Below are 23,842 nucleotides of genomic sequence, written 5' to 3' on the forward strand. Positions count from 1 at the left end.
CCTGAACTCCCACTACTTCCACTTGAGGGAATGAGAATACACCCAATCTTTACATACAAACTCACGCCATGCTCACCTCACATAAGGAAGTGACAGATAGTGGCGTGGGGCCTGGAGGTCCACCCTCTAAGGTCTATTCTGATCCTAGGCCTGAGTGCTTCCGGAACTCTGAGGTGCTTCCTGGGCACAACCCTGAGAACAGACTCCCAAGCCAACAGACTGGACAAGCAACTCCTGACAAACTACAGCCACAGCCAAGTCCAAAGCTGAACTAACCGATTTCAGGGTTATGGACCCGAGAGGAGACGATAGTGTCGTAGCTCCCATCATGCCTCTCGTCCAGACCTAGTTTTTGTTCCCACTGCACTGGACAATGAGATTATGAGGGAAAACTGGTGTGTGTGTGTGTGTGTGTGTGTGTGTGTGTGTGTGTGTGTGTGTGTGTAAGAGAGTGGAGGCACAGCTGTCAAGAGTCTGTGTCTTGGGGGTTGTGCAGAAAATGAAAGTAGACAAATACATTGGCAAGTGAGAATTTGGTGGAGATTGGAAAGCAAAATCCTCTTGTTCCTATCAGATTCCATTTAAGATTGCAGGAAGATTTCTGTTGAGCACAAGACCGGGCACAGCCCATAGCAGCCATAGTCACTTGCAGTTTGTTGTCTGACAGGAGAAGGCAATGCTGGCTGTGTCAACTCTAACTCCTGTCTCACTTCCTCAGAGGAGCTGAGCAGCAGTAACCGACAGCTTTGCTACTGTTGAACAGCGAGCAGACCACCAAAGCCCTGACTGACTGGATCTGATAACCAGCTAACTTGTCACAGGTCTTTTCTCAAACTTCTACATGTCCTCTGCTTCCAAAAACATTCTCCATTCAAATGCTATTTCAAGAAGTAGAAAGAACCCCCCCCCCACACACACACACATCATTCATGGTTCTGGATCGTTATCTCAGCCTTCTGTCCTCATCCTGAAGGCCTCTTCTCTCCACATACTCCAGCTCTGCCGGATCCCACTCCCTCCCAAGTGCCACCTCAGTTCAGCTCTCTTCCCAACAGGCTCCTCTCGACTCCTAGACTGCAAACCCACACACTTGTCACTTGAGGCCATGGCTGTTTTGCATCAGGGAAAGAGAGCACCGCTAGAGGAAGGCCAGCCATGGTGGACCAGGGATGGTGTCCACAGTGGAAACTCAGAGCCTCTTTCTCCCCTGGCCTTTACCACTGCTGCTGACAGTAGGCCTACTGCATGTAGCCATCAGTCTTCTCAAAAAGCCACCCCTCCAACTCTCACCACAGTGGCCACCCCAACTAGGGAGATTATAACAGTCAGATACAATCAGACTGACTACTCTCACATCGAAGTGAAAAATCCCTCGACTTAGCTCTTTATCTCATTTTCTTTATTCAATATCAAGTTGTTTTCCCTAAGTCCTGTTCGAATAAGGAGTCAACATCAGTTGTGGTGGCATGTGCAGTGCAGCTCTTAAGGAGGCTGAGACAGGAGGACCAGCTGAACTGTGTCAGGAGACGTCTAGGAGAGGCTAAGGCTAGCAGGTGGCCTTCCTTGAAGTGGCCCGCCTTTTGGCATGGACTAAGAAGGGTGAGCACTGACAGTCAAGGCCCCAAAGAGACGTCAACTCGGGATTTCTCCTCACAACTGATATGGCTTTCCTGTCATTACTAAATTAATACAACAATCCCTGCGCATTAGCCCACCCTATTGATCAGATTTCTGCAGATCAACATAAAGACGAACTTTCATGAATTAATGCTGTTTGGATGAATTAATGATTTTATAGAGTTCCTGATTTGACTCAAATAATCTTAGGAAGAAAGTTTTAAGAGATGGTTTTAGTTGTTTTGCTAGAAAGATTTAATAAAGTTAGAATCAAGAATAGAATGTGCCCACTCCTTGTAATAGTGGGCTGCATAGTAAGAAATACAATGAGCTTTCACAATTACACTAAAAGGAGAAATCAGCTTGGGACAAATTTATGATCAAGGGAATTTATATTCATTCTAGATCAGGTCCAAGGATGAAGCCACAGGTGTGCCCTATGATGAAGCAAGGCCAGTGTAACTGTTACTTTGAACTTATAATGAGCTTACAGAATGAAATACTGCTTTGAACTTAATATCAACATCCTTCCTCATTTTGTAACTCTCATTTTGTGTAACATTTTATCTATGAGGTAATTTTCTATGAACTTTTGTCTATAAAAGGCCAGAGAAAAGAAATACAAATGATGGTGTTGGCTTGGGGAGTTCTGCTCCATCCATCCTCCAAATGTACATGTGTGTTTGTTTGTATGTTCATGTGTAGGTATGTGTATGTACGTAAGCATGCATGAACACTTGTGGAGTTGATTCAGACAGTGGCTGGGTCTGGCCAGACTGTGTATGTATGAGTGTACATGTGCATACCTGCCTCTTTTCCTTTCCTTCCTCTCTGGTCCACAAAGAGTTAACCAGCTTAGTCAGTGAGAGACTAGTAGAGGCTAAAGAGAAGGGGGCACTATTAATAAACCCTTTACCTACCCCCCACTCCCTTCCTGGTTAAGCAACAGGTGTTAATTCACCTGAAGCCATTGGCTTCTAGCCTCAGAATAATGAAGAATCAAGAAGAGTAAATCTTATTAATAATAAGCAGACTTTTACTTTTGAAAAATCGAGTTTTGCCCTGCCCCAGCCAATGCTCCACTCTCTCAGTTGCCTTCCAGCATCAGTGCTTGGACAGGCTCTCTAAGCTCCTGGGATAACCTGGAGTTTGGGATCAGCCTGAAAGCACGGCCAGATGCTATCTCTATAAAAGCTCAAGGGAACTGAGGGAAAACACTGTCAACGGGGCAGACTCTTCATGGCACCAGCTATATAAGAAACAACTTTCACCAGGGGGAAATCTTACGCAGAAAATAGTCAGAGGATGTCAGTTATATAAGAGAACTCTTGCAAACTTTGATTTTTATTCCCCTATTTCTCTTATAAGATGCCTGAGGACACAGGCAAAATTGAGACAGGGAAGGCAGCATGTCTCTGTGGAAAGAAGTGGCAGGGCAATGGCCTTTAACTGCCCTCCTGTCCATCACTATTTCATCACCGAGGACGGACCAGGCTGCGCCAGGTAACCTCTTAAGAGTCACAACTATATGATATCAACAAGACTACAGAGCAGTGAGAGCCACTGAAACCAATACAAACACTTGGTGTGTCACCACATATATGTATGTGCAACCATGTGTGTGCAGGTGCCTTGTGGGTATCACCCTCAGAACTGGAGGCACAGACAGTTGTGAGCCATCAGGTGGGTGCTGGGAACCAAACCCAGGCCCTGAGTGAGAACAAATGCTCTTAACCACTGAGTCATCTGCTGAAAGAAATGATAATTCTCCTGGACTACCAATTTTGGTGAAGAGCCATCAAAAGGGCCATTTTACCATTTTCTAATATTGTATTATGGCAGTGGCTCTCAACCTTCCTACTACCACAACCTTTTAATACAGCTCTTCATGCTATGGTTATGACCCTCAACCATAAACTTACTTAATTGCTACTTCATAACTGTAATTTTGCTATTGTTAGGAATCACAATGTATTATCCATGGTCTTAGGTGACCCTATAAAAAAGATTGTTCAACCCCTTCAAGGTCTCTACCCACAGATTGAGAAGCACTGCCTTATAGTTTGTTGTTGGTATATTAAAGTGTCACTCAAAAATATTTAATGTATTATACGGTGTTGTTTTGCAACATTTAAGATATTAACACTGTCAAGTAGTTCAACTCCATTGACATGACAATTTAAAAGATCTGTTGTGCTAATTATACCTTAGGACTCCCAAAGTCATTTTCCTTAGGACTCAGAGGACAGAGGGAAGGGCTTGGACTTTGCTTTCGCTTGGACACAACTGGGTATTCTCTGAAAGCGGAAGTGGATAGGAAATGCCTGCTCTCCCACCCTGACAACAGACTGTAATATCGGAAATACCAACAGGACACCAGGCTCCAGCAAATAAAAGGGGCAACTCAAACACAGACAGCCCAAGGGTTTTCCCGAGCTACAGAAAACAGGTTGTAGGCCAAAGAGGAACAAGGAGCCAAGAGTCACAAAACAGAGGCCTGGACGTGTCCAGAGTGGCCGCTAATCTTTGGCCACTCACTCACTGGTGTGCACAGGAGAGCCTCCAGAAGGATCTACTGGAGCAGCTAAACAGAACGGAGTTGACAGAGGACTGGAGATGGTTTGCGTTTCCACAGTGAGCATATAAAGAGCTCACACTAGGCACTGAGATGCCTCTGCCTTAAGATACCATGACACTGCTACAATGAAGGCTGGTCTGACCCTTTCAACTCACACAACTGAATCTAAGTAGGAGAAGGAACCCAGCAACCTGTAACACAGAACTCACATCACCCTCCAAGGCAAGGACTAGGCAGTAACTAAACCCCACAGCAAGAGTCAGAGTCAGGAGGAACTTGCCCAATACAACATGCAATGGAAGACAGATGCCGTGAAACAGTGTCTGCGATGAGAGATGTTAACAGGAGATTAGAAAATGCTAAAGATTAGTAACAGAGAACACAACAATAAAACTCTAAAATGAAGAGAACGTGCTATCGGTGGTCCGTGGGACAATATCAAGAAATATAACAACATTTTATAGTTGAAGAAAGAGACAGAACATAAAACACATTTAAAAGGTAACACCTAAAAGATTTCGAAGTTTAATATCAGCGATGAACCCACGGAGTTAAAAATACCAACGAATCCCAATCAGAATAATAGCCAGGAAAATAAAACTGTGTCAGAAGTGTCATGGTCTACTCGCTGGACAGCAGAGAAAAGAAAAACTATCTCAGTAAGCAGGCATTATGCGTGGAGAATAAATATGGGAATGGCACCGATGCCACACTCCTGGAGACAACACAAAAGACATCACCGGGAGGGCAAAGTGCCAGCCTCTAAGTCTTTACCCACAGGAGCATCTTTGGAAAAGGAAGGCAAAGCCAAAATCTTAGGGAGCAGCAGCAGCAGCAGCAGCAGCAGGTCTATCCTGCAAGGACTGTGAAGGAAGTTTTGTTCCACAGAAGGAAAATGGTATCAGACTGGTCTGCACAAGGGGAAAGAACCACCTGGAACCATCATCACCCTGGGTACCTGCAACAGACACATCCGCCTGTTTAACCAAGACTACAGCGTAAGGCTCACAGCACGGGTAGAGTGCACGATATGATGGGCAATCCATCCCTACGAAGGCACGAAGAGAGGACAAGGCACGGTAATGACATTTTCCCCTTTGAAGGACAGGTTGGATAAAGAGGGAGAAGCAGCAAACAGGAGGAGGATGTCAGTAACATCCACATCAGACAGAGTCAGCATCTGTGTGACACTTACTGTCACATCCACATGCATGCCATCTATCTGAAATCCACTCTAGATGCACAGACACGGTGGGTTGAGGTGGGGGGAAGAACCGACACACCATGCAGACTTTAGCCAACAAGTGCTGGATGCACGGCTGCGCTTCTCACACAGTGGCTTTGGAATAAAGAAGAGACACACTTCACAGTGCAAGGGGGTCAGTTCACTCAGGACCCAACAGCACAGCTTCAAAATACATTGGAGTAGGTTGGATACAGGGTAACAGGAAGTTAGAACTGAGGAGGAGCTCGCTATTCCTCAGCTGTTAGTTCCTCACGAACTAACAGACAGCAGTCAGGAAAGCCCTGAGCACCTTCAACCCAACTGACCCAACAGAGTCGTCAGACGACAGATATGTGACAATCAAGAGCAGGCCATATTTTGGACCATACATTAAACAGACTGAAACTGTACGTTTCTGACTAACCGAATTAAATAAACTAGGTCTCCATAATACAAAGATTGCCCAGGAAATCCCAGATACCTGCAAAATAATTAACATGCTTCTAAATAACATACCAAAAAGGAAGGCTGAGGGGAGGATTAGGAGCTGCTGTGCTATGCCACAAGCCGGTGCAAACAGAACCTAGAAATATTCTGACTAATGCAAATGAAGACACAACTTCCCCAAACTTGTATGATACAGCTAAACAAAAGAAGCACTATTCAAGATTCACCTCAGTGTGTGTTCAAGCTGAAATGAATGGCTTTGGTAAGGAAATGATAAAATGAGCAGTAGTTATTCCTCGTTGCATAAAAAGGAGTAACTCACCACTACTGTTGAAGAGCCTGTAGGTTGCTATCATTATGCAGGTGAAGGCAGACAAGATGAAACAAGGCCTGTCATTGGACGAGAAGGAAGGGAGGCGGACACAGAGGTTTTAGAAGGCAGGGAAAGGCAGGGGAGAATGAGCAGGAGTGAGAAAGAGGACCTGGGAGAACATGGAGGCAGCTGTTACGATTCTTCTCTGCACGCGGATAGAGGTTGCTGTGACGATTTCTAAGGGTGGGTGTGTACAGGATTTTGTGCTGTCTAGATGGGCAAATTTTATCTTATGAATTGGGTCAGAGGTTATTGTGTTCTTTCATGTGGCTACTTGAGTTCACAGTAAGAAAATGCGAGACAGGCGATCCCTGTATGAAACTGGCATGGCAGCAACCCGCCTTGGGAACGAGATGGGTAGAGAGATTGCTGCCAGGCTCAGAGAGTAGCCGTCGGCAGTGTGAGATGCGATGGAGCTTAGCGGGTGAGACACTTTGCTGAGATGAAAATATCCCGGGGTTGGGGATTTAGCTTAGTGGTAGAGCGCTTGCCTAGGAAGCGCAAGGCCCTGGGTTTGGTCCCCAGCTCCGAAAAAAAGAACCAAAAAAAAAAAAAAAAGAAAATATCCCTCAGATGCCATGTGGCCCTATGGTGCCAGCACTAGCGTGGGATAAAATAAATTAGTTTTTTATTATTATTTTTTTTACCAAAACAGATGCCCCTCAAAAACAAAGAACTCTACTGAACACACAGAAAATTCACAGTCCTCAATCTACCAGGAATATAGAAAGCATGTACTCAAACTCCAATGTCACAGCAAGGAGTTACTGGGCTGTGTAAGTGACCGTGGCACAAACCCTTCAACATAGGCTGACCCAGAAAGCTGCAAGTGGCTGGAGATAATGTGGGAGTGCAAACAGGGCTCCAGGCAATGGCCCAGCATGACCAGAAGCAGACAGCAGAAAAGCTGAAAGGTCAGGCGTCAGGCTCAGCAGGTCACAAAATACAGTTAGTTCCCTGCAGATATCACGAGCTCAGGAGCTTAGAACACGATTATGTGGGGCTAGAGGAAACCACAGATTCAACTGTTTCAGTGAGAGATCCACTGTCTGTTAATAACGTGACAGAGGTCATTTCTCTTCCTCCCTCTGGCTCCCTTTCCTCCTGTATGAAGTGAGTAAAACCTCCTGGCTGCTATGCGGCAGATGCATCAGCCCCATGAGGACACGCACTGGCATGCATGTAGCAGAGGTGCCGAAGGCTTCAGGAGTCAGGTGGGGATGGAGAAAGACTGATGACTTCCAGAGTGTGGAAAGACAGCTATCGTAAGAGGCAGGTTACAAGTAACAAGGATCTCACTGACAAGCTTGCAGTGGGGTAGAAGCACCAAGAAAGAGGAGATGAAAGCTCCCATAAGGTGGGCCACAGTGACCGATCCAGAACCGGAGAAGCCAGGAAGGAGCAAATGAGACCTGAATCTAAAGTACGGAGGGCGGCGAACAGAACTGGGACACCTAAGCAAGAAGTCAAAAAGAGCTGACTTGGGTGCAGAAAGTTCGTATATTCCTGAAGAAACCTCTGTGTGTTTAAAGGGAGGGGGATTATGTACTGAACCCAGAAACTAGTACCAACCTCTACGTCCTACAAATAATTCCATAAATGTCACTCTATCAAGCACCGTGTGTGACTCTCATCCTTCCAGTCCTAGCTTCGGTTAACTCCATGGACATCGTGACTCTGTAAGGCTGCGGTTTCAGAATGCCATGAATTAACTCCACATAGCGCTGCTCACGTTCTGCTGCAGACTATAATTCATCATGGAATGCATTTTTGGTGCTAAAACTGGAAAAGCCAAAGAGTAAAGAACAAAAAAGGCCAGCACAGAAAAGGGAAGAATCATTCCTCACTCTACTGGGAATAAGTAAACTAATTAATAAGTAAAAAAGAAAGAAATATAAAAGAATGTAGCCAACCAAAGTCTAGTCATCTAAACCCAACAAACACAGAGAAGATACCAATCAGAGTAAAGTGTGGTTATAAGGGCTGAGGCCAGGTCTCCATGGTCATACCACTAAGTCCTTTACTACCTAAAGTGACCGTGTTTTTGTTCACTCCTGATACACAGGAAATCGGCCTTGGTTTGGATCACCTTCTCCCTGTGACCGCCTTCAAAGTGAAACTGGATTAGCTACAGTCAGTAGTCTGGTCTCTCTAGGGGAGAAGTCGGTTAGTGAGAACGGACGGACGGACAGCCTCCCCCGAGCACCTGACAGTTCTAAGCATCAGAAGCGGGGCTCACACACAACCTGCTCCTCAGCCCCTCACAGGAGCTGCTCAGTGACACCACGGAAGCTTTTAACTAACACACATTTGCCCAGAATCAGTTTCCCGAAGCATTAGAAACACTAGCTCATGCCCTGGAAGTAACATTTCAAGGTCTTTGCTGTGGTGTAAAAAGCAAATCTCCAAAGGCAATAAAAGAAGGGAGGGAGAGGGGGACATCTGGACAGGTTCCAGAGAACTCACCCGTGCAAAGTCAAACGCGTATCTGTAAATGAGCTTAAAGTTTGTTGTATCGTTTAATAATGATCTTAAGTAATCCAAAGTAGTTCTGAGTTTTTCTGTTGTATCACATCTAGGAAACAGAATAAAGGTAAATTACAACCTGAGTGGTTTTTTTAATTGGAGTAATTAATATAAAAACCAAAAGAATAAAAAGCTGGAAATGGGACTGTGTCCATAATGACTAGTTGCTCTCTGCACTTTTTAATAAATGCTAAAGGCATAGAATGAGGATACACAGCAACCCAGCACAACTTTACACACTCCCCTTCACACGTATGCTCTTCTCACGTGTGTGTCTGTGTGTGTGCATGAGTGAGTGTGTGCTGTGCCACCTGAAAGCCTCAATGGCATTTCCCATCAGCCCTCACACCATGTCAGTGTCCCATGTTACTTTCTCAGCCTGCCTACTCCAACTGCTGTGCAAAGTGCCTTTGTAGTTGCGTTTTAGAGACCATTACAGTTGTCTTTGTAGCATGTCACTTTGTCACGTAGGTTCCCATGATTATGCATGTTGCTGATGGGAACACGACACCAAGTCCTCGTGTCCTTCCAGAGCACACCATGGGGAACCTGGCCACATCAGGCTGTCCCCTATTGCAGAAATTAATCTGTGTTGCTGCAGGGAGGGGCATGCACCAGATCCTCCAGTTATTATTTATTTGTGTGTTCATGTGTGTGTGTACATTTGGGGGCCAAAGGTCGGCTTCAAGTGCTGCTCCTCAGGTGCTGTCCACCCTGTGTTTTGAGACAAGGTCTCTTACTGGCCAGCAATCTACTGAGTAAGCTAGAATGGCTGGCCAATGAGCCCAGCGACCTTCCTGTCTCCGTCTCCCCTGTGCTGGGCTTTACATGTGTATACTACTATGCTTGAGGACAGAACATGGGGTCTGAGAACCAAGCTCAGACCTTAGCCCTGTACAGCAAATAAAAAATACTTTATCAACTGAGCCTTCTCCCCATCCCCGGAGTGTACTTGCCTAGCTTTGAAATACTAAGCAGCCCATGGGGGACACACAAGACTGTGACTACTCAGCTCATCATTTTTTTTTAACTTGCTGTTTTCCTGACGCCTCAATTTCCCCTTAAGAAGTCTATAAATAAACTTACCGACCACACATACTTGTGCAGAGACACTGATCCTTACTGTGACACGGTGACATTCATCAATGAAAGTCCTCCGTGCCTTCTGCTAGTGCTCCCCTTAGCCACTGCAAGCACCACCCCAGCCTCTGACACCTCACGTGCATCTCCTAGCAGCAAATGCAGCGCTGCTGGATGGCTGCTGAACACCCCCTCTACACGAAGCACCTTCATACCCTGCGAGGGTCACACCTGAAGACAGCACATGGGTTCCTGACCTGCCGTCCTCCTGTGAAGAGTTATCCCTGGATAACACTGTTCTCACTCTGTAGACTTAAGGGTTGCCGTTTCCGATTCCACGTGTTCACCCATTCTGCAGTGCGTAAGCCTTCCAGTTTGGGCAGTGGCCCTTGAACCTGGCTGCATGCTTCTGGTGTGTGCCCACCAATCTCTGCACACTTCCTCCTTCTCTGGCACAGAATTTCCCAGCCCCCAATTTGTTCTTTCTCTGCTCCAAACTTGAAACCAACTGTTTCTCCAGGGAGCCCTGATGATGACAACCTGTTCTTACCAGTAACAGTGCTTAGCTTTGATAGATAAGCACACTAGCTATTTTCACAAATGAATTTTGTTTGTAACATGTAAGCCTTAAAAACTGAGACCCAGGCTGACAAGATGGCAGGGTGGGGGCAGTGACAGTGCTTACTGCACAATGTGGTGACCTGAGCTCTATCCCAGGAGCTCACTTAACAGTACAAAGCCCTCCTCTGACCTTGTAATGAACGGTGCACTGGTGAATTGTCATGTACCGCTTGAACTCACTGAGAAGCTGGCTCTTGAAAGAGGGGTGGACTGTCCTCTGGTCCCAGTCCCATCCTGCACAGTCCCTGCTCAAACACATGTAAGTGTCATCTTTGTCAGGGGCACAGGGTGTCTTCCCTGGTGGGTGGCAGGGATTACAGAGAACTGAACAGCAGACGTGGTCTCCTTAAAAACTGCTTGAAGGCAAAGTTCTTCCACAGAAGCTTCCACGGCTTGTTTACCCAGTAATATAAAAGTGCCTAAAATGAGGGAAAGGAGGGATGGGGGAGTGGGAAAGACTGGAAGCTCAGCCTAGGGATGCTGGGGGTGGTGTTGGGAATGGGGGAGCCCCACTGGGCTGCCTCAACTTCTCCAATGGGTTTCCAGCTGCTCTACCTGGACCACCCAATCAGGAACTACAGCCAATGCCTTAGTGGGGTTTCCCAGTCAGTGTCTGGGGGATGTGTGAGCTCCTGACTTAATGACATAACTTTCCTGTTGTTTTTGTTCTTTTACTTGGAAATTTACTTGAGGGGACTCAGCTCTGCCAGGGACTCTATCAGGAATGCCATTGGTTGCTTTAAAAGGGCTCCCACGATCAATTCTGCTGGACAGTTTGAGCCCTCAATTTGATGTTTGTTACTAACTATATTTATCTTTTACCTTCATTTGCTGATATACTTAATGAACTCACTCATTCAAAACCAAAAGAATAGCTGGTCCACTGTGGAAAGCTTTATATTGAATCCTACAAACAACAGAGGCAGCCCCCTAACAAAGGTGAGAGCGAGCAGGCTAGCACCCTCACCAGCTCTTCAGATCTCTCGAAGTTGGGGTAGGAAGGAAAGTTAAGAAGCTGAGAGTCTGACTATAGTCCTAGTGTCGGGACCCACATGAGGATGGCAGAGGCGTGGGGTAGGGTGGCTGGGACCCACATGAGGGTGGCAGAGGCATGGGTAGCGTGGCTGGGATTGGAGTGGCCGGCTTGGGCTTACTTGGCGTTGGGTGCACTACTGCAGAACCTAGACCCTATTAATAAAGGAAAAATTAATAACGTTACCAATACTAAGGAGGGCTTGGAGAGGGGGAAGCTAGTCCAAAACCATGTAAGGCTGGGTTCCTAACTGTCACTAGAAAGGAACCCCAAGGGGCACATTTAGTCCCGGGCAACAGATCCAGGTGCAGGCACCTGAGCGGACAGAGCTGCTGAGAGAGAACAGTGTGTGTGTGGGTGCTGGGGCAGAACAGTGTGTGAAACCAAGACAAGAGCTGGGCCAGGCCAGGGCGACCTCTCTCCTACAGAAAGACACCTGCAGCTCAGGTCCAGCTGTGAGACATGAGCACGGCTCCTATTTTAGATGAGATCACATATCAAATGTATATCCAAAGTTCCACCTCGAGTATCCAGTAGCACTATCACGGGGCTCTTCTTTGTAAACTCCATTCATGCCACTAAGAAGACAGGGCTCTGCTGCCCTGCCCGGGACAAGAGGTTGCCATCTAGTGGCCACCCAACAAGGCCCTGTCAGAGGATAAGGGACAGTGGTCAAACAAGTTTGTGTTCAACCCAGAGGGCTTACTGGAAAGTGGCTGGTTTCCATCTCAAGTGTACTATGCAGGGTAAGTCACAAAGTTCAAGGAGGGAAACACACTTCTAAGGTCAGATCGCTTTCCCCACAGCCCCTCAAACCTGCATCCAAAGCTGCTTTCCTAGCCCACCAGAGTTTTACATGAAAACTGGCTACCAGCCCTCCCCCTCCCCCAACTCAAGGCCCTTCCAGTTCTAACGCATTCCCACTGTGGGGTAACGACCACCGTGAGAGGCTGTCTTTTTACCAAAGGTTGGACTGCTGCAGTCTCTACCTGTGTCTGCCCCTCTCTCCCACTCATACACACCACCCATTTGTATATGCTGGAATCTTAATGCCCAAGGCAATGGCAGTAAACTGTGGAGTATCATTCCCAGCGGATGGCCTCACGCCCAGGCACGCAGGGAAGAATTAACTACATTCAGGGGTTATTAATACCAAAAAAAAAAAAAAATGTAAAAAAAAAAAAGAAAGAGAGAGAGAGAGAGAGAGAGAGAGAAGTCTTTAGGAGGGAGATGGGGTGAGGGTCACCAGAAGGTAGGAAGAGTAGTGAACTGTTATGATCGAAATATATACATGTTTCATAAGATTTTAAACAAGCAGATTCAAAATATTTTTAAAATTTTGAACTGAGTCATGGAGGCAAAGCCTTTGTGAATGGATTAATGTCCTTAAAAGCAACCTAAAGCAGCTCGATTGTCCTAGCCAGCGTGTGAGCACACAGCCACCAGGCACTCCTTGATAAGCCAAATTCAAGCTGCCCCTAGACAGCAGAGCTGCTGGAGCCTGGGCCTACAGCTTCACCCAGAGCTGTAAGACAAACGCCTTCCTAAGCCACTCGCTCTATAGCACTTAGCTATATCCATCTAAATAAAGAAAAATGCGTGTCATTGCATATAAATACAGGTTTTTACTGTATACACATGGGTTCCAACTTGAATCTAAAATATTTAACAGGACAGACTTAATAAATGTGAAGATGACCAAAACCAGGGGAAGAACTCTAAAACAGAAAACAGGTAAGTAAAGACAGACCACTTCCACTTTAGTATGCACAAGCAACTTGCCTCTGAGCTGTCCTGAGGACTAGGTAAACACAGCTTACAAACACAGGGCTCTTTGATTCAAATAGCAGAATGACTAGTATTTCTCAACTTTTCAACTATTCTTTCTTAGTCCTGCCCCTAAAGCACTTCGTCTTGGTGAGGGGTCACCTTTATGGTCAAGCTGGCTGCACTAGATTCACCCAGAAGGTGGGTAGCAGCACCCCAGGGGCTGGATTCCTGAACTGAACCAGAAGGAAGCATAAAGGTAAGTACCTGACAGTGTGGTTCATGCTCACCGAGAGTGAATTTTCTGGAGGGCTGCAGAAGAGTAAAGCCGCAAAGGTTTGAGGCTCGTGAAGTTCTAGAATGTCATAGTCAGAGCTTCTGGGGCAAGCCCAGTCCACGTGTGGAAGACTAGAGTGCCAACGGCGGGGAGGGCACACGTGGATGACCACTCACCACTTCTCATGGGGCATGGGTGGGGGATGGAGCTTTGGGAACTGGACTGGAGACCAATCATATTTGCCAAGGAACCAACTGTTCTTGTCCTAAAACCCTGAAGGCTGAGTTCAAAAGTATTGGTCCATTCTGTCCAAGGGGACACTTCACACGAAGTGTAAAATGTTTAAGCTGCAGCATACACGGCTCACATGCGTTCACCTACACTGACCATCAGGAGAACGGGAAGAAAGGAGTGTGAACACGGCTAGGTGAAGACAGACGGGCCAGTCTGGTGAGGATTTGAACTGCGTTAATACTGGGATCAGATGAGAACTGAGGGGTACAGAGCAGCTAGCTGGAACTGGTAAGAGACGAGCATCACTGCCAGGGAAAGCCTCCGCCTTCGGCTCACACTGATCCCACTTCTAAATGCAGCGATGCGGACTCACGTGACAGCTCCATGTGAAGACAGAGACGGATTCAAGCAGCACCTAGGCCGCCTGGGAGTGCTAGGAAGGTACTCCCCGGGCTCAGCTTCGAAGGCACACAAGGGTGGCTGAAGGTTGTATTTAGAGCTGGCAACACAACTTGGCTATGTTTTCAGGCATGCACACAGTACAAGAACTATGGAGTCCCAGAGAGAGAACTGCCAAGGTTCCCTAAGGACACGGAAGCCAGGCAACATGAAGTAGAAAAGGAGACCCTGCCCAGAACTCCTGAGTGGGCAGGGCATCAAGCAGTGAAACTAAAGTCACACTGCAATACAGACCCTGAAATACCACAGATGCCAGCCAGGAAGGTGGGCAAGTTTACTGAGGAACCTGTGTGAGCACAAAGGCAGCTGGCCTGAGAGATATGCCATGTGTCCCACAGGTGACACAGTGGGAGACACACAGCTACTCCATCCCACTGGAGCACTGAGAAAGCCACCGTGAGCCCTCAGATCCTGGGCATGGAGTGTCAAGGTTCTGTGTTCACTTAGGGCTTCTGGTCTCACTTAGGCAGGTCTTTCTTGCTATCCTCCCAACTCCCCGATTGGAGATTGGAGTGTTTACTCTATGCCAAAGTGTACCGGAAGTATGTTTGTTTTCTTAATTTTACAGGGCCCATAACTAACCCATTGCCTTGACTCTAAAAAGAGACTTTGAACTTTTAAAAAGTGTTGGAATCCTAAGACTATTAAAGACTTCTAGGTTGATCTAAATGCACTTGGCATTATGAGGTGGCCATGAGCCTATGCAAAGTGTCCACCAGAGGCTTATGTTTGAAAACTTAAGTCAGCGGCATGGTTTTGAGAGGCTGTGGAGCTCTTGGGAAGTGAGGCCAGGCTGGAGGAAGCAGACCAGTATGCCTCTGCGGCCAGACCTCCCCCACTTCAGACATCCATTCATGGCGTGCGCCAACACAAGCCTCTCCTCTCTCTGGGCTGCTTCTTGCATTAGTTTTCTGTTGTTTCAATAAAGCACTTTGATCAAGGAAACTTAGAGAAGTTTATTCTGGCTTACAATTCTAGATGGCTCAGAGTCCATCATGCAGCAGGCACAATAGTAGGCAACAGGCATGGTAGCAGGAAGCCAGATCACTCAAGCAAGGAACAGGGAGAAAAGTAGAAGGCGAGGCTATATGATCTCAAATCCCAACCCAGTGACATATTTCCTCCAGCAAAGACACACCTTCTAGATGTCCCCAAATAGTGCCAGCAACTTGGGAACCAAATGTTCAAATACCCAGGCTGTGGGGTACATTCTCATTCAAATCACCACTCTTCTTGTCAGGTTGTGGTGACAGAGCTGTGACTGCCAACCTTCCCAATGCTGTGATCCTTTAATACAATTCCTCATATTGTAGTGACCCCCAACCATAGGACTATTTCATTGCTACTTTGTAACTGTAATTTTGCTACTGTTATGAATTGTATGTAAATATCTGAGTTTCTCAATGGTCAGAGATAACCCCTGTAAAACGGTTGTTTGATTTCCCCAAGGGTTATGACCCACAGGTTGAGAACCACTGAGATAGAATCTTGTTCACGGGGTTTCTTTCCCAGGATATGACATATCAGAGCCATTCAAACATTTCCTAAACAGAGGGCTAATCTGGGGAGGCTGCAGGGGGGTCCTTAAAAACTTGAGATTGTACAAAGAACAGTAACTCTATCCTGAATGAATGCCTCCATGTTGGATAAGAAAACCAGTCTCCAAATTTTACAACACACACACACACACACACACACACACACACACACACACACACACAGATAGCAGATTCCTCTGCCTTTACAGTGAGTCTAAATTTCTAGAATTAAGTCATAGCCGCCTTGGAGAATCCACCCATCACAGACTGTGCTACATCACAGAACCTGGTTTACAACCAAGAGCTTCATGGAGTCCTGTGTCCCCACAAAGGAGACACTGGTCTCTTTCAGGAAGTGTAGTACTCAAACACACGGGCAAGACCGCATGAATAAGAAATCTGTGGAAAAAAAAATGCCTGACATAGCCTAAGACTATATGAAAATGAGTACCATCCCATCAAGAACAAATAAGCATGGGCCTTTGAGCACTGGCCTGAAAGATGGCACTGCCTCTGAAGAGCTGAAGAAAGTCTCCACATAAGGACTCTCAGAGAACAACTACAAAATACTCTTGCTGTCAGCAGCAGAAAAAGTAATGAGGGAAAGGATGGGTCAGCAGGCTCCAACACGACAGTCACCATTACACAGGCATTTCATAGGCCACCACCCCACAACTGTAGCACACACAGACAAAAATATGTGTTTATATTTCAAGCTTTTGGGCTAATATCCATTTATCAGTGAGTGCATATCATGTGTTTTTCTGTGATTGGGTTACCTCCCTCAGGTTGATATTTTCTAGTTCCATCCATTTGCCTACAAATTTCATAAAGTCATTGTTTTTGATAGCTGAGTAATATTCCATTGTGTAGATGTACCACATTTTCTGTATCCATTCCTCTGTTGAAGGGCATCTGGGTTCTTTCCAGCTTCTGGCTATTATAAATAAGGCTGCGATGAACATAGTGGAACATGTGTCCTTGTTATATGTTGGAGCATCTTTTGGGTATATGCCCAGGAGTATTGGGAAAAAAAAAAAAAAAGCTTGGAATACCCAAGATATAATTCACAGACCATATAAAGCTCAAGAAGAAGGAAGACCAAAATGTGGATGCTTCAGTCCTTCTTAGAAGGGAGAACAAGATACTCGGAGGAGGAAATACAGGGACAAAGAGTGGAGCAGAGACTGAAGGAAAGGTCATCTAGAGACTGCCCGACCTGGGAATCCATCCTATATGCAGCCACCAAACCCAGACACTACTGCTGATGCCAAGAAGTGCTTACTGACAGAGCCTGATATGGGTGTCTCCTGAGAGGCTGTGCCAGAGCTGCACTGATGCAGATTAAGATGCTTGCAGCTAATCATCAGACTGAACACAGGGACCCCAATGGAGGAGTTAGAGAAAGGACTGAGGTAGATGAGGGGATTGCAACCCCACAGAAGAACAACAATATCAACCGACCAGATAACTAAACCAACCAGGAACTAAACCAACAACCAACGAGTACACAAGGAGGGACCCATGGCTGCAGCTGCATATGTAACAGTGGAGGGCCTTATCTGGCATCAATAGGAGGAGAGGCCCTTGGTCCTGTGAAGGTTCATTTCCCCAGCTGGTTGAGGTGGGAGTGGGTGGGGGAAGGGGAGTGGAAGCCGGGAGCTGAGAAAGGAGATAACATTTGAAATGTAAATACATTTGAAATGTAAATACATAAACTAGCCAAAAAAAGATATGCAAAAAGAAAAAGAAAAAAGAAATGTGTTTGTAAAAGGATGGTGACGCCACAGGATGCTAGCAGAGGAAACTGAGTTAAGAAACAAGTCTTGGTTTTCCTTCCCAGCCCTACTCTCCTAAGCCCTCAGTTTCCCCATCTGTGCAATGCTCAGCATTCAGCCAAGCTGCCCGCTTTCACACTGTGGGGTTCAAACTGGAACACAGAAAAGAGAAGGCCCTCGGTGAAGGCTGTCCCACAAAGGCAGCCAACAAGGCCAACAAACCCATCATGGCTTAAATAAAATCATGAAGCCATTTCAGTTACAACTTCAATTCAATAAATTTTAAATCTGTTATTCCTTGTTAAGGGGTAAAGAAAAAGATAAAAACACCCTGGTCCCCTGGTTCTTAGACCAAAGCTAACTAGTGCTTCATCTTGGACACCATTTGAATCATTACCTCTCCCAAGTTGCTCCTTCCCATAGAGCAAATAATGTCTTTTTGAATGAAACTCTAAGCTAAGAAAGTACGTGCGCGCGCATACACACGCGCGCGCGCACACACACACACACACACACACACACACACACACACACACACACACAAATTAAATACATAAAACTACCAATCTTGGGGCTGGGGATTTAGCTCAGTGGTAGAGCGCTTACCTAGGAAGCGCAAGGCCCTGGGTTCGGTCCCCAGCTCCGAAAAAAAGAACCCCAAAAAAAAAAAAAAACCTACCAATCTTTTTTCTTAGTCTGGACTAAGGGGTTCAACATGGCTAATAACTGATTGGATAGACTAAAAATGTAAAATGCACAATAAATTTTTAAAAGAAAATATAAAATAGCATAATTTTTAAAGCACGATTATGTATGGGAGTATTAATGTTTTGGGTATCTGTGGCTAAATAAATTGTATTGAAACTATTTTTTTAATGTGGCTATTATAACATTTTACTTTACATACATGCCTCTCATGGATGGGTAAAGGGAGACCAGAGGAGATTGGAGAGGCCCCTCCTTTACTCTACCCATATTCCACACCCCTCCACTAACCACCCTCAACCCGCATAGCCCCGGACTTACTGTAGGGAAGTCATTCCTTTCAGCCATTCCTGCAGAGTAAAATAGCCCATGTTTTGTGCATCCAATTTCCAAGCTAGGACAAGCATAACCACCTGTTAAAATACAGAGATACAGTGACAGATCAGACCTCAGCAGTTAGCTACTCCAGCGTCCCGCAAGAACTTCTATGCACAGTGGTCCAGTCACAGAGGTGTGAAGGGTGGCTTCGAAACAGTCTGAGTTTGACAAAGATAATAGAATAAAACTAGTGATAAAATCATTTTCATTTAAAACATTAAATTAAAAAATCAGTAAGGTTTTTAGATTTAAAGAGGTCAAAATATGATTATTAAATAGAGGTAAAAAAATGTGATTTATAAATTAGTGGGCTGCTAAGGAAAGTTTCTCTCTCAAAGCACACTATATGCTCTTCAGATTAGTCATTGTAGAGTTTCTCCCAGCTCAGAGGTGTCCTACAATTCTGCCATGTTAATACCAATTCACTCAGGTAAGCCAGGCCACATTCCTAACTGTCTGTGCATATTGTCAAGCTTAGTCTCCATTCAGTTCTGTCACAAAGACTCAAAGTAAACATGAGCGCAACGTGGATGGCTCGCTAACACGGACACACTAGCACGGACACGCTAGCACAGACAGGGGAAATCCATGAGGCATCAATCCTACACAAAGAACTGCAGGTCAGTAAGGAATGCCAGTAAGGACTGTCCAGAGTGGGAGAACTAGTCTTCCCTGGGAAGAGTATGCATCACATGTGCACAGACAGACAGACACCAATTAAGGAAAAAAAGGTCATGAATTTTAAAGAGCAAAGAGGGGTATATGTATATATTTTGAAGAAGAAAGGGGAAGGGAATAGTATTTTAGCATTTGATACTAATTCATATCTAGTTTGTAATAGATGTAATAGTGTTTTTAAAGTTCTGCATAAAAACATGTTTAATAAGCAGCTAAGAGTGAAGGAACATGAACTCATACACATGAACACTCATGCACACATGCATGCATGCACAAGATAGCGCGCGCGCGCGCACACACACACACACACACACACACACACACAGAGCTAAAGAGCTGCAGTGGACATTCACTATCCTTGGGTTAAGTCAATGAGAAAGCTATGTGTTTTTAAGGACTCCCTACCCCTTAACAAATGAACTTTATGGGCCTGATAAAATCAGGAAGCAGGGAGTTAAAGCGCCTTTAAAGTGCTCATTAGTAAAGGCAGAAAAATCTTTATAAGCAAACACTGCCCTCAACCATTGCTTTGCTTGCTGTAGGCTGCGGCCTGAGGACTGACATACGGCGGGCTTTATTAAACACTTCTTACCTCAGGGTATGAAACACACCGCCACCCCTGGGCATCTCAGAACAGAAGCACATACTTGGAAACACTCCAACTCTGAATTTAGTCTTTTAGTCTTCCACATAATTTTACATGTCAAGACTGTCTCTATTCCTACAGAAAGAGTTCTACAGGGTTCCTAACTGCCAGCGAGGATGCCAGGAATAGCTAGCTGCCTTTTCTCGAGAACTGCTATTGGTGAGGAACTTGGAGCACTTTCCTTTTCCAGTCAGAATCAAAGCCAGGCCATCCCACATGGAGACAGGCTTTCTGCTTCAGGTTAAACGTTCAGCTCATCCCTCAGACTCCTGCAGCCTGACCCTGAACCTCTACTCTCATCGACCTGTGACCAGTCCCTCTTCCATCTCCTCTTTGCCCGTTTCTCTAACCCCTGCCAGGCCCAACTCCCTCCCACCCTTCAGCCAACGCCTAGAGAGAACCGCCTCCCGAAGGGCAGCGGAGCCAACGTTCGCACAGCAGAGGCTGCCATGAGAGACACTAATGACCTGCTCCTCTCTAAACTTTCAGAGCAAGGTGAATAACTGCAGCCAGAACACCTTAAGACCACTTTAACATGTCAAAGCAAAACTCCACCTAATAAAACACATTCTAAAAGTACTTTAGAAAATTTAACTCTCCTCTTGGAGAGACTATGGGGAGGAAGTAGCCAGCAAAGTGGAGAAAAGACAAAAAGGGAAATGAAGACCAGAAGGTGTAAAGTCTCAATTCCCAGTTTTCATTAGAAGTACAGTATACTGGGTTCGGTCCCCAGCGCCGAAAAAAAGAAAAGAAGAAAAAAAAAAAAAGAAGAAGTACAGTATACACCGTGCGCACCAGATGTCTTTAAAAGTCTGACAAAAGGGACAGTCCCTCGAGACCTCTCCAGACCATAGCTCCTCTAGGATCTGCCCTGTCTGTTACACTGGCAGGCAGAGTAACCCTGACCTGCATCATTTATGAACTGGGGCACACATGTAATTTTTCATTTTATTGTAACATATTATGTGAGGATAAGACAGATTATTTAACAGTCATGATCCAAAGAACTAGGCAAAAATAATTACGCATATATAAAATAATTCTAAATTCCGAGGGAAATATTTAATGCTTTTACACTAAAATTCAGTCAGTTTGAGTTAAGTTCAATTAGAAGTGAAAGACCTGTGGGAAATTTATGGAAATTACCACCTACTCAACACTTTATGAATATTTATTTAAAATCTGGAACTCTTTATTAAATTGGGATAGCTACTGAGGGGGATAAAGGCACACAGCACACGGTGACTCGGACCCACTGTTCATCTGGCACTGGGTATTTATGTGTGCCCACACCTTCTATACATCAGAATTAATCACTTAATGTACAAGAAATCAACCCAGTAAATGATCACAGTTACAGCACAACACTTAAAGGGAAGACATGGGGTGGGGGGGGGTGGGGGGGACGCATGCCTTCAATCCCAGCATTTGGGAAGCAGAGGCCACTGGATCTCTGAGTTTGAGGCCAGCCTGGTCTACAGAGCAAGTTTCAGGACACAGGGCTACACAGAGAAATCCTGTCTCCAACAAAGAAAGAGAGAGGAGGCGGAGGGAGAGGAGAGAAAACATTGCACTTACAAATCAAACTAGAATTAGAACATATTTCTTAGCTGGCCTTACGTAAACCAGCACACAATTACTTCTTCCTTTACTGCTTTGCTTGGCAAAAGACCAACAGAGACAGGAGAGGAAGCCCAACCCACACTGCCCAAGGTGGACTTACGTTCTCTGGCTCAACACCAATGTCTTCACAGAACTTCTCCATGCCTTCAGGACCCACCGCATCCTCAGTTCCTGTAAATGAAATGTGGTGTCACGTGAACCAAATCTGGCACACTATCAAATTCGACCGAGAAGAAGGAAAGGCCCTAACTCCTTTGGGAAGAAATCAAGTACAAATTAGAAAATATTCGATTGAGCCCTTAAGGATTAAACCTTTAAGGGTCTACTTTGAACTCTGCCTGAGCTCACCAGTGTGCCTTGGAGAAGGCAGTCAGTTCTAAGGACAAGGCTATTTCAAACCACTGCTTTTTAAAGTGTCTAAAAACTCTACATTCTGACTTGGTAATGGTTCCTATAATAAACAGAGGCAACAATTTTTAGGATCATTACAAAGAGCCACACACTATCTCTATAAAATAGCAAATAAAACCTGTTTTTTATGTAGAAAAAAATCCAATGCAATCCCACATGTCTAAATTCAAAGTTTTTGAAAAAATGATTTCTATACTAAAGCCGTACTAAATTTTCCTTGCCATTATTTCCTAAGTAGGACATAATATATACTGGCATGGAATATAAATTATACTATATATTTAGTATTAGAAACAAAATGACTTAGAGTAGGCAGGCGGTTTTTATAGACCATACGATCCCAGTGCTAGCTCATGTGATACTGGAGACTTGAGTACTGTGGACTCTGGTCCCTGCTCCAGGCCCGGAACCAATGTCCAGAATGTATCATGGAGCATCTATCATTTTGTCCCCCCTCCCTTTTTTTTTCTTTTTTTTTTTCAGAGCTGGGGACTGAACCCAGGGCCTTGCACTTGCTAGGCAAGCCCTCTACCACTGAGCTAAATCCCCAACCCCTTGTTCCCTTTTTATAATCAATCAATCAATCACTCCCCCCCCTCCCTCTCTCTTTCTGTGTGTCTGTCTGTCTGTCTGTCTTTGTGGCTGCCTGCCTGCCTTCTGAGGCTCAGAGGGTGTAGGATCCACTTGAGCTGGGGTTGTGATGGTGGGTGATGGTATGAATGAGGGCCAGGAACCAAACACAGTCCCCAGAAAGCTCAGTGCATCTGTCCAGCCAGATCTTACCCTCGATCTATACTCACACCTCAGTTCTACCTGTTCCTTCCCAGAGACTGCCTGTATTCTCCACTTCAGCTCATGCTTCTTCTTTCCTGAAATTTTCTCTTTCCTACACCTATCTTCCCCCTGAAATTCTTGCCCAAGTCACCAATAACTCCTTAGCTTTCCAATCTAATGGCCGACTTCCATCTGGATTGGACTTGATCTCTGGAGGTTTGATACAGCTCTTTATTCAAGAAGCTCTCCTCTCACAGACTCCAGAAATGCCTTCTCATCCTTTGGCTTCTCTGCAGGCTCTTTAGCTCATTAAAATAGATATGAGGGGTCAACATTAACTGATAGCCTTTAGACCTCCAGGCTCTCAACCTACTGTAGGTTGTGACCCTTTCGGTAAACCTCTATTTCTGAAACATTTTAGATTACAATTCATTCCCAACAGTAGCAAAATTACAGTTATAAAGTAGTGACCAAAAGTTTTAGGGTTGGGAGGTTACCACAACATGAGGAAGTGTATTAAAGGGTCACAGCATGAGGAAGGGTGAGAACCACTGCTTAGACTCTTGTCCAAAATTTCCAACCAGCAAAAGTGTAACTACTCAGATCTCCTGACCAATCTACAGCGTCCACCTGACCACCCACTCTGGTCCCACGTCTGAAACTAAATCAACCTTCTCCCCAAGCTCACTGCCACCCCACTTCATTCTCCAGCACACCTCAAGGTGACATGTGGCCTCTCTGTCAAGCGTACAAACCTAGAAACAAGCCTGGGAGTCACTCTCCCTTCTCCCTCACCAGGCAGCTATCCCAAATGCCCCACCTCCTCAGTGTGACTTAATGGCACCCCTCCTTCCCAGCCCGGGCTCCATTCTCTGAGACCACTGACTCATGCTGCACAGGTCATTAAGAGGTCCTCCCTAAATACAAATCTCATGCTGACTTAAATCCTCCAACGGTTCCTCATTACCTAAAGTCTAAGCCCAAGTCTTTAGCACATCAGCTAAGGTTCGCTATGATTTAGCAACACACACACACACACACACACACACACACACACACACACACACACACCCC

At 45.5% G+C, this 23,842-nt stretch overlaps 1 protein-coding gene across 9 annotated transcripts in view; it reads right to left on the reverse strand.

The window, feature by feature from the left end:
• The window catches only part of Dcun1d4 (defective in cullin neddylation 1 domain containing 4), an 80,494-nt gene that overhangs the window by 9,159 nt on the left and 47,493 nt on the right, over window positions 1-23,842 (reverse strand). For 8 of the 9 annotated variants that reach the window (NM_001108359.1, XM_017599288.3, XM_039092176.2 and 5 more), the window contains 3 exons: window positions 21,684-21,754; window positions 18,580-18,671; window positions 8,707-8,815 (listed from right to left, as the gene is read on the reverse strand). In NM_001108359.1, the coding sequence (NP_001101829.1) occupies window positions 8,707-8,815; window positions 18,580-18,671; window positions 21,684-21,754 (272 nt within the window). The remainder of the gene's footprint in view (window positions 1-8,706; window positions 8,816-18,579; window positions 18,672-21,683; window positions 21,755-23,842) is intronic. The other variant, XM_063273340.1, reaches the window with a different exon arrangement.

The sequence above is a fragment of the Rattus norvegicus genome, chromosome 14 (genome assembly GCF_036323735.1).
Source record: "Rattus norvegicus strain BN/NHsdMcwi chromosome 14, GRCr8, whole genome shotgun sequence".
In the NCBI taxonomy this organism is placed as follows: domain Eukaryota; kingdom Metazoa; phylum Chordata; class Mammalia; order Rodentia; family Muridae; genus Rattus; species Rattus norvegicus.